This window comes from Oreochromis aureus, linkage group 3 (assembly GCF_013358895.1).
Source record: "Oreochromis aureus strain Israel breed Guangdong linkage group 3, ZZ_aureus, whole genome shotgun sequence".
NCBI lineage: Eukaryota > Metazoa > Chordata > Actinopteri > Cichliformes > Cichlidae > Oreochromis > Oreochromis aureus.
The window spans coordinates 58,764,049-58,775,303 of record NC_052944.1 but is presented as its reverse complement, the minus strand read 5'-3'; the positions used below and the strand labels follow the sequence as shown (position 1 = coordinate 58,775,303).

The 11,255-nt window shown below is 42.2% G+C and overlaps 1 protein-coding gene across 5 annotated transcripts; it reads right to left on the bottom strand.

The window, feature by feature from the left end:
- Positions 1–230: 230 nt before the first annotated feature.
- On the bottom strand, positions 231–10,719 carry LOC116326439. Of its 5 annotated transcripts, none has more exons than XR_005609947.1 (7): positions 10,447–10,719; positions 8,931–9,272; positions 6,758–7,527; positions 5,324–6,631; positions 4,008–4,090; positions 3,716–3,800; positions 231–370 (listed from the first exon to the last, which is right to left on the bottom strand). XR_005609947.1 is itself a non-coding variant. In XM_039605941.1 (3 exons), the coding sequence occupies exons 1-3, from the start codon at positions 10,514–10,516 to the stop codon at positions 7,229–7,231; spliced, it is 711 nt and encodes a 236-aa protein (XP_039461875.1). In that variant the 5' UTR covers positions 10,517–10,718; the 3' UTR covers positions 4,677–7,228. The 5 variants fall into 5 exon arrangements, 1 of the variants encoding a protein (XP_039461875.1); XR_005609949.1 differs by having other exon boundaries at positions 5,324–5,553; positions 7,421–7,527; positions 10,447–10,718; XR_005609939.1 differs by having other exon boundaries at positions 5,324–7,527.
- Positions 10,720–11,255: the final 536 nt, after the last annotated feature.

Genomic DNA, 11,255 nt, shown 5'->3' with positions numbered 1-11,255 from the left:
CATCGCTACACTAAGATACATTAAAGTCCACAAAGTCTTTTAAAATGATTGTGAGTGCCTTGAGGTAACTGTTGTCATTTGGTGCTAAATACAATAAATACATAAATAAAAATGTTACTAATCTCTTTCTTGTTGATGCATTTGGGGATTTAGACCAAGACATTGAAATCAGATGAGGAATTCCTCCACTCGGTCATAACTAATGGACTGACTGGACTCATAACACAGACTTGCAGGATTAAGTTCAGTGCGTTTATTTACAGTGAAGTAACAACAGAATGTGACAACAGAAGGATTTCCAGTTAGTGAATCCAAAGCTTCAGTTCAGGCAGGTCCACAGGAATTCTCTCTCTCAGTGGGTCCCAATTTCCTGCATAGAGAAGGTAAGATGAGGTGAATGAGCCGAAGCATGCAAAGTTTCAGACTGAAAGAACTGACTTCCATAACTGTTTCTGAGTCTAATAATCCAGCATCTGATGAAATCCCTCCTCCATCGTAAGTAGTGGGCAGCTGATCAGAGCTTTACCAGTATGTGAGTTAATGAACCCAGGTGTGCAGAGCTGAAGCACAAGAAGCAGAGGAAGAACCTGCCCTTTGAACACAGGGTGTGGTTAATTTATTCACACTCTCTATGAGTCAGCATAGGGGGATGGGAGGGCCATTACACAGCCTGTCTCAGCCTCTTAATATGCTGGTTAGATAAGGTAGAGTGCAAGATTTATCAGGTGTAGTCCATGAAGGGAGATGATGGATTCATTTAAACAGGCACCTTATCAAGTGTTTAAAAATGACAAATTCAAAATTATTTACCCACAGAAAGATGAATGAACAGAATGAAATATAAGAGAAAAAGAAGGCCTGTCATTTATTTTTAGAAGCCACCCATCTAACATGAGTTGAGGAAAAGCACCAAGTTTTTTTAAATGGACAAACAATGAGGTGGAGTTGTTGTTGTGAGTAACACAAAAGCAAAATGTTGCAAAAGCGAGTGAGAATTAAAGAATTTGAAGAAAAGCTATCTGGAGCATGTACAAACTGATATTAATCTTTAATAGGGCTGTCAAAACTGAGCGCAAACAAAACAACTGCTGTATAATGCCCTCTGTTGTCTTTGTTCAATTGGTCACATGACTGCATCACATGACTAAAATGCGTCATCGTTTTAGAAAGTGTCCGTTTTCGCTGTCCACACTGTGAAGCAAATGCACCATCTTCAAATGTATTCATTTTCGAGAGCATTTTCAAAACGTTGCGTTTTACTTCAGGGAAAACGCCGCCTGAGTGTGGACAGGAGGCCAAAACAGAGAGAAAACTATGCGTTTTAAACGAAAATGCATTAGTGTGGACGTAGCCGTAATGACAGGTATCAAAATCTAGTCCTCAAGGGCCGGTGTCCTGAAACTTTTAAATGTGTCCTTGCTGCAAACCAGCTGAATAAAGATAGGTCATTAGCAAGACTATAGAACTTGACTGCATGCTGAGGTGGCAATTCAGCCATTTGATTCATGTTATTTGCACCATGAGTGAATGAACATTGTGCAAAAAAAGTAATTAAAGAAGTACACTTTTCCAAACACTTACTTATATTTATTTAAATTTACTTGAGTAGGGTTAGGGCTTGCCATCTCAGCATTCAGTCAAGTTCTATAGAGTCTTGCCCTCGAGGACTGGAGTTTGACACCCCTACTCTAAATGGACCTCTCTTCTGTAATGAAATTACAATTACTCACAGGGTTCATACGCCTTTTTCAGGGTCAGGTCTAGGTTAAATTAAGCACCTTTGTTCCCCTTTTGTTAAGACATAGAAAAATGCACCACACAAAAATACTGCAAAAGGAAACGGTCGCCTTATGTGCATATAGTGTATAAACTCAAAATGCACATTTCAATTAAAAATTAAGATGTGAAAATGTGAACAAATCAACTTGTTAGAGATATTCATTTCCTGTTGCTACTGCTGCTGCTTCTTTCCTGTATGACACAAAAAAATAGGACAGAGATGTTTGTTTGTTTGTTTTTTAAGTTAATTCCCAATAAAACTGTTTTATTGCTAACTACATTGCTGTCTGTATTGTTGCTGAAGTCCTAACTGATCCCCTTTAGAGTGTTTGTGCTAATAACATCATGTACAGTCAGACAGGCATGGAGAACAGCACTGACTGGGAGGCTTTGAACAGATCACATAGTTCAATTCAACCTATAAGACTATAAGAATGCACAAGCATCTACTTAAAATCTATTTAATTTATCATCCCTGATATTATTATGTGCAATTCAGTCCAAATTCATAGACTCCACCAAATGCATCCTCCTTTTCCTTGAATTTGAAGGATGGGTCGGGTGTATCCTTGGTGGCCCACCATATCCCAGAATTCCTAGCGCGGCCCAGCCAATTCCAGTTTCCCTCAATGTCGGCAGCTACTAAGTTTTAATATTACTCCAATTACTCTTTCTGAGTTACAAAATAAACTTTTAAGATATTTTCAGGCGAGAATGTAGCTGTCTAAACTTCAAATATCTGCTCAGTTTATCAAGACATCACATATTTTCAGAAGTGCTGTGACGTTTTCAGAGACGTCTGTTAGCAACCAGCTCGACTGAGATTAAAGTTATAGTTTTCACACAGCTGAATAAACGTCAAACGGAAAACTGATTATCAGAAATGTGAGATGATTGAGAATTTACGCCAGTGTCCTGTTATATTTTAGACAGAAAGGAGCAGACGGCCGAGTTTATTAAACTCCACCAAGACAGCTGGTGATGCAAATCTGAAGGCTAGACCGTCCAGTTTCACAGCCGCTCACTTATGGCCTACCTGGCCTTCGGAGGACCAGGCCCACGTAGACCACGAAGGCCAGGTCCTCAGGAGGATGCAGCCTATGGATCTGGACACCCCTAATATCATACATGCATGTCCAAGTAAATCAGAGGATGGGGAAACTCCAGGCCTCAAAGGCTGGTGTCCTTGATCCAACACAGCTGATTTAAATGGCTAAATTACTTCCTTAACATGTCTTGAAGTTCTCCAGAGGCCTGGTAATGAACTAAATGGCCTGTATTTGTATAGCGCTTTTACTAGTCCCTAAGGACCCCAAAGCGCTTCATACAACCAGTCTCTCTCTCTCTCTCTCTCACACACACGTGATGGCAAGCTACGTTGTAGCCACAGCCACCCTGGGGCGCACTGACAGAGGCAAAACTGCCGGACACTGGCGCCACCAGGCCCTCTGACCACCACCAGTAGGCAACGGGTGAAGTGTCTTGCCCAAGGACACAACGACCGAGACTGTCCAAGCTGGGGCTTGAACCGGCAACCTTCCGATTACAAGGCGAACTCCCAACTCTTGAGCCACGATCGCCCCCAACTAATCATTTGATTCATGTTCCTTGCAGCGTTTTCCTTCATTTTTGCGTTTATGTGTGGACGGGATTTTTTTAAAACAAAAACAGAAAATCTTGGTTTTCAAAAATACCCGTGTACGTGTGTACATAGGCTGAAACCCTTTAGGCCTGGAGTTCCCACCCCTGAAGTAAACCATGAAAATGTTTCAGGATTATTTTCAAATAAAGTGGAAAAAAATGATTTTTTTCTGTTCTTGGCCAGGTAGAGTTATCCAGGTATTGCAGTATAGTATGCTGCAGCATATTTATGGGTGGAGCCTAGTTAGTGCTCTGTGTGTGGCTTATTTAGTGATTCAAATACACAACAACACACCATTAAACTTTGAGGCGCTGATGACTCTTGTTGATTCCTCAAGACACAAAGGTGAGGCCTCCTCACTCCTGTGACACCAGCTGGTCTGCAGAAAGAGCAGGAGAACACATATCTTTAGCAGGTCCATGCAGAAATTTTAAAAGGGTTGATGCTTAAAGTTAAAAAGGGGCACACAGATCCAAGCTGGAGAACAACAACACACATTTATCAAGAATCTAATATGGAATCATATCATACTATATCACTGTTATCAGGTGGGAACAATGCAAAGCAAACGCAGCCTATGTTTTACCTGATGGGGTGCAATGTTGCTGTTGAGGGGTTGCTGCTGCTGCTGCTGCTGCTGATGGTGCTGGAGGGCAGGGCTGTGTTGATCTGAGGCATTAAAGAGTCCATAGGAAAGATGGTAGCTGATTAAACAAGTCTTATGACATAATAATAATAACATGCAAAGATTGGTGACAGTGCTTGGAACCATAAGGCTTGTTGCCTAATGGTTCCAAGCAATGTAACCAACTGTGAGAAATAAACTAGGCTCTGCTTGTGAATCACTCATTGCCTATCTACCTCCTTTCATCACCTCGTCTCATGTATCATATCCACTTGCTGTCCATCTGAGAACAAGGCACAATTTGCTATTGCATTGATTTATTATTTAATTATCGCGCTGTTGCACACACAGCACGCTCAATTGTTTCAATTCGTCAGCTGTCACAAGACAGTTTACCAACGTGTACATAATAACCTAGTACTGCTGTGTGTTGTAGACCAGCGGTCCCCAACCTTTTTTGTGCCACAGACCGGTTTATGTCCGACAATACTTTCGCATACCGGCCTTTAATGTGTCGTGGATAAATACAACAAAATAAAACCAGTACCGCTACCAAAAAAAAAAAAAAAAGAAAAAAAACAAGGAGATTTATTCATAACACACAGGAAAAGACCCAGGGAAACTGAGTTAATGATAAAAACGATAAAAAAAATAATGATAAAAACCCTGAAAACCATAAATTTCACACCCGAGCCTCAACTCTCACACCCGGTACCAAACAACTCATGGACAGGTGGTTGGGACCGCTGCTGTAGACTACAGTGTACGCTGTACACATCAGTCTGCGTCTCCCAATTAACTTGTGTTTCTCCTACAGCTCCGCACTACTCAGACGGCAAAAAATGTGCGTGCTCTTTGCGAGCTTGTTCCCGGTTCATAACCGGAGCGCTCTGCCGTCAAGGGCGATCATTGGTTAATGGTAATTATGTGACTGATGCAAACCAGATCCTTTTATTTAGCAAAACTGTGATTAATAGTTAAATATTATTGTTGAGGGCACAGGCAGGACTCTACATGCACACACACATAAAAAAAACATTTGCTTCAAGAAAAGGGCACTTGGGGAGGAAAGGAGAAAACCTTCAGGAAAGGGGCAGGTGCTTAAGCCTGTCCCCCCCACCCCCTGCACGTACCTGATCTTTAGTAAGACTGATTTGCATTTAGGTAAAACTAGTAAAGGTACATGCTGCCTTACTGTTATTGGAAGAAAAAGGAAAATGTTATGCAACCCCTCCTTACACAGCTATGGATGATTTAATACGATTATAAAGTCTTACCCTGTGTGTTGCCTGCTAAATTATGCTTTCAGCTGTTGTTAGGTGGCTCTAGGCGGTGTACCTGCACTCCAAGCTGACCTGGCCCATCTGGTGTCATGGTTTGCATGAAAGCCCACGTCCTCAGGAAACCTGTTTCATTATTTTAGCCCTGTTGAGGTTCTAGGATTTAACTACATACAAACTTCACTGTCATGATTTCATGTTCTAGATGTTGTCGGATCTGAAAGAGACTGAAAAACAAACAAAAACAGGTAGTTTTACCCTTTTCTTTTCCAAACATTGTTTACTAGCAAGCATAAACCACTGCACACACACACACACACAGTTCATGTTTTAAGTCCAGATGAAATTACACATTCGAGTGGTTGCATCTGGCCACTTCTTCCAGATCATATGCGGGACACACAGTCACTCACAATCTAGCCATGATACACAATCTCCTCTGTCAAACCCGAGGCCTCCTTCTGGTTGGAGAAGGCTGGAAACACCTTAATGGGCTCCTTTTGATGTGAAGGAGCAGCAACTTCACTCTCAATTGACCAAGCTCCTCACCCATCTCTAAGGGAGAGCCCAGCTCCTCTTTAAGGGAAGCTCATCGATCCACATCACTGCAGCTGTGTGCATCAGAGCACCAGGACCTCTGCCCGATCCACAAAGCCCAAAGTAGTGTCCCACAGAAGAACAGACCCATATATAACTTCTTCAGCTTGAGCCCGGCTGGGCCAACTGATCTTCGCCCTTGAGCCTTCCCCCCAGGCTTGGCTCCAGGTTAGGACCCTGGTAGCCATGTTCCAGGCAGGGTACGCTGGCTACCTTGATTTTTTTGGCATAAGAGTTACCCAAATCACTTTTTGCTGCATATTCTTTTGTTTAGATCATGATCCACCATGCTCATAGGACTACAGATGTCAAATACACAACGTATTTAAAATAGACATTTATTTTAGTTTTGCAGTAGTGGAAAATAAACAGCATGTCGCTGCATTCCTTGCTCTTTTATTGTCGTGTGGCGTAGATTTCCCAGACAGTGGCGTGTTGCATTTCCCAACGGCCGACCTCCTAGATGGCGACACGTGCTTGTATTCTCCAACGGACGACCTCCTAGATGGCGACACGTGCTTGTATTCTCCAACGGACGACCTCCTAGATGACGACACGTGCTTGTATTCTCCAACGGACGACCTCCTAGATGGCGACACGTGCTTGTCTTCTCCAACGGAAGACCTCCTAGATGGCGACACGTGCTTGTATTCTCCAACGGCCGACCTCCTAGATGGCGACACGTGCTTGTATTCTCCAACGGACGACCTCCTAGATGGCGACACGTGCTTGTATTCTCCAACGGCCGACCTCCTAGATGGCGACACGTGCTTGTATTCTCCAACGGCCGACCTCCTAGATGGCGACACGTGCTTGTATTCTCCAACGGACGACCTCCTAGATGGGGACACGTGCTTGTATTTCCCCATTCACTGACCTCCCAGGCGGGGTTCGGCTTGCCTTCCTCATCTGCCAATGTCCCAGAACATTGGTGGGTTCAGATGTAGTGGTCACCAGTCTGCTAGAGACTTGTCTTCGCTAGGATTGTTTCCCTTCATTCAGATGCACTGAGTTCTTTCAAATTGCATCAAGACTAAATTTGGGTTGGGGGTGATGGGTGGGGGGACTTATTGGCCTATGTCAGCTTATGACATAAGGTAAAAGATGACTGGTGACTCTAGACGGGTCACCACTCATCAGACTGGGAAGAAGCTGTAGTACCCATCTGTCAGGGACCTTTATGCTGTGAGGATGCAGTTTTTAAATGCAGTAAACTCAAAATCCCCTCCACTTTACTGCAGTGGAAAGGTTTTTGTAGAATTTGAGCTTTGGACAAGAATGTGTTTGTGGTCTCACTTAGAATTGTTAGACCACTGAATTATTTGCAGATAATATTATTTGCTTTGTTTCTCTGTCAGATTCATTATTAGAAGGAGGAGAAAAGGGTGAATTCTTTTTACAGCAATTTGTAAGCCACTTTATAGCAGCTGGCGCACGTACACAACCACACACACCCACACAACCACACACAACCACACAAAAACATAACAGACTGACTGCCAGCCCAGGACGTCCTCTACTGGCTCCATCCTCCTTCCCTCCATCCTCTGTGTGTCCTCCATCCTCTGTGTGTCCTCCATCCTCTGTGTCTCCTCCTGTCTGACCTGCAGGTGAGAAACAGGTGTGAGGTGTCAGCTGTCAGGTAGGTGATGAGTGAAGAACAGAACAGAATCCATTTCCTCTTCAAACTGCTGTCAGACATTATCTACTGCACTCTAGAGCTGCCACGATTAGTCGACTAGTCACGATTACGTCGACTATCAAAATCGTCGACGACTGATTTAATAGTCGACGCGTCGTTTGAAGCTTTGTAAGATCACAAAAGACGCAGGAATAAGTAGTAGGATTTAAAAGTGTAATAACGGACTGAAACAGAAGATGGCAGCAGTGCATGTAAAGGATGCCAGCTGCCGTTAAACCCCGAAGAAGAAGAAGCTGTGTCCCAGAATTCATAGTGCGGCCCAGCGCAGTTGTCAACAATGGCGGCAGCTAGTTAGTTTTAATATTACTATTATTATTCTTTCTGGGTCACAAAATAAACGTTTAACATATTTTCAAGCTGTAAGTTTTACGTCCAATCGATGCATGATCTGATTAGTCGACTAATCGCAAAAATAATCGGTGACTAGTCGACTATCAAAATAATCGTTTGTGGCAGCCCTACTGCACTCTGATCACATCACTCAGACCAGCTGTGGCTCAGAAGGTAGAGTACGTCAGGTCGTGATTCGATCCCTCTCGTATATATGTCAAAATATTCTTGGGCAAGACACTGAACCCCAAAATAACCCGTGCAGCTTTCGCTGATATGATGATATTCTAATATTCCCCACCATCTATTATCCATTTGAATGATTTCAAATTATGGAAAAGACTTTCATTTACATAGTGCTTTTTATTTAAACACGGCATTCAGTTAGGTTTGTAGGTTTGTCTCTGTATATAGTATTATATCATCATTGCTCGTTTTAAACAATATTCTGTTTTTCAGTTACAGAAAATATTTTGCTTGTCCAATTACTTTACTCTGGAGATGAAAGTAGGGGTGTTTCTAGACATTTTAGAGAAAGAAGATTAAAATAAATCTTATTGATTAAAAGCGTTACAACAGCAACAGAACGGCATCACAAATTTTGGATATAATTACTAACCATTTTCCCTGATCTGAAGTAATTCTCTTGTGATTACTGAGACTGGTGTGACTTTAACTGGGGTCGGGCAACATTTTGAATGTCACACAGTTTCTTTGGTTCTAGTTTACAAATTTAACGTGTGACTTTCACAAGAAACCACATCTCAAAAAGATGAGCTGGCATTTGGATCCATTCAAAGCAAAACCAACTAAAACAGCCTCCAAATCAGGTTATATCGCCATGGTAACTCATGTTGAACAAAGAATCTCTGTAGTACGGAAAGCTCTTCAAATTTATTGTACCGTTTAGCTTTGTACTACGCCCACCCGGTGGTATACCCAGGGGAGGTAATGTTGTGAATAAGCCTGTCTCACCTGGGTCAGTAACGTTGAGGAAGACAGTTTCATTAAAGTATCTTCCACCATGGTCCACCCCATGAAACTCGTATGTCCCACTGTCGTTTCTGGTCAGGTTCTTCAAAGTTACAGAAACGGTGCCGCTGATATTGCTACAGTCCATCCCCTCCACCCGACCCTTAAATGACTCCTCCTGGTCACTGGGACGTGTGGGTGTTAAGTCTTTGCAGTAGGAGATATATTTCTCATTGTCTTTATATTTCTCAAGTCTTTTTAGCCATACAGATGTGGTGCCAGTGGGAACCGGAAATGTCAGATTGACACTCATCCCAGCTTGTCTGAAGATCTGCTGGTCTGAAGCTGAGGAAAAGAAAAGAAAACAGAGTGAGGACTCATCACCTTCACAGCAGCCAATCGGTTTCTGTTCAGAACCACCCACCAAACTACTGAGCCAAACTTTAACACTAGAAGTGATTCGCTCACTGTAAATCACTTTTAAGCAGACATCTGATGACCCTCTAATGTACGTGTACTGAAAAATGCCTACTTTATGTTGCCAGCACTGCACAACCAAATATTGTTCACCTTCTGTGGTGTTTTGTCACCATGTTGTTGGGGATCACTTCCAGTTTGTACAAGGCTTCAGTGGAGGGTTAAGAGACAGGATGTGCTTACCCTGTCACCAAAACACATTTCCAAAATAGCCACCTGCCTGTCATTTAAATCTCTGAATTAGAATCCCAAAATACCTCACTAACCAATAAATCTCTCTTTGAGGTGATAGCACACAGGTCTCAGTGGATCATGTCATTTAGACTGAAATCCTACTATTCAATTCTAAAACTGATGAGTTATAAATTTAAAATCAACACGGTATTATTAAACAGTCGATATTGACGGGTTTCTGTAGCTAACATGTTTTACATAAAACAAGAAGTTACTACAATCCGTCTGACCAGTGAAGGCAGCATGAACTGCACAGTCCGGTGCAAGCACGCCGGTGTTGTGTCAAAAACTGGTTTCTGGTTGTTGTATGGGGTTTTCTCCCCTCCCCTTTTTCATGAGTTTCACATTTCTTAGGCCCAATAGTTGTGTTTTACACAGGAACAGCCACAGGCTCTAAACGGTTCCCGGGACTCGCCGTCAGGAGCTGTCCACTGAACCAGTGACATTAGACACAGGATTGTACACAATCTGGACATAGCCTTTAGTGATCGTGTGTTGAGCCATGGGTAACTTTGCGGATTTTACCTGTTACCACATGTGGGGACCTGTCTATAGTTATTTTTTCTAGACGTTTCCTTTTTTTTCCTCTTGCGTTTTTACGTTTCTAATAATTTATTTATTATTTATTTATAATAATTTATTTACGTTTCTAATCGGTTCAGTCCAGCTTTACTTTTGACGTTAAACCTGTCCGGTCACCAACACACCCATCGACATATTTACAGAATGTGAACTTATTTATCTGTGAGTTTCTGTAATTTCACAAATCATTACAAAACAGCAGCATTTAAAACCAGCTCAGCCTTACCTGCAGAGCCCAACGAAACGCAGACGGCCAGTAAACTCAAGCAGAGACTCAAATATGTCCCAGCACTCATGGCGTTGTTGTGAGTCTTTCTTCTTCGACAATAAAACGTTTTATATTTTAGATGTGATAGAACCCCCGCGATAAATGAGCTTTTTTAAAAAAGAAAAAATATTATTATTACTAAAAAGTGAAAAAAAAAATCCCTGCTCGTATCCTCCGTGCGTCCTCCTTAACGTCGATGGGTCCACTGAAAACCGGTAAAAACTGGATCCTCACAAGTTCCGCATATCAACTTATACTACCTGTGAATAAATATTGAAAGCACACGTGGATGTCTGGGATAGGTCAGTCATCCCACTGTGCTCTCTGCAGAGGCGGTCCTAGGCTGCTCTATCTATCTATCGAGGGAGAGAGAGTGAGAGAGTATGTGTATATATATATATATATATATATATATATATATATATATATACACATATATAATCTACATATAACATGAAAAATGAGAGTGTGCACTTACAGTGTTATTTATGCTTGCACTCATACAAGCAGTCCAATAAAGAAAAGTTACACCGCTGATTGATTCTTTGTTTTAAAACTGACTTCACAGCTAAAACACATTTAAAAACAACATTACTGTAAAAGTAGAACAGTGAAAGTTTATCATCTCGTCCACATCTGATCACCAAACCTGCAGCCTTTCATCCACCCTCCACTGTGCTCCGCCTCAGTGTTCAACTTCACCTCCTTAGCTCTCCTGCTCAGGCCTGAACCTGGATTTCACTCTCTCTATGCTCAGATTAGTTCTC

Bases quoted from the DNA above. Each gene is read 5' to 3' on its own strand.
- LOC116326439 (XM_039605941.1), bottom strand. From the start codon at position 10,516: ATGAGTGCTGGGACATATTTGAGTCTCTGCTTGAGTTTACTGGCCGTC. The intron at 9,273-10,446 runs GTAAGGCTGAGC...TCTTTTCCTCAG, and splicing joins CGTTTCGTTGGGCTCTGCAG to CTTCAGACCAGCAGATCTTC. The intron at 7,528-8,930 runs GTGAGACAGGCT...TCTCACCTGCAG, and splicing joins CCTCAACGTTACTGACCCAG to GTCAGACAGGAGGAGACACA.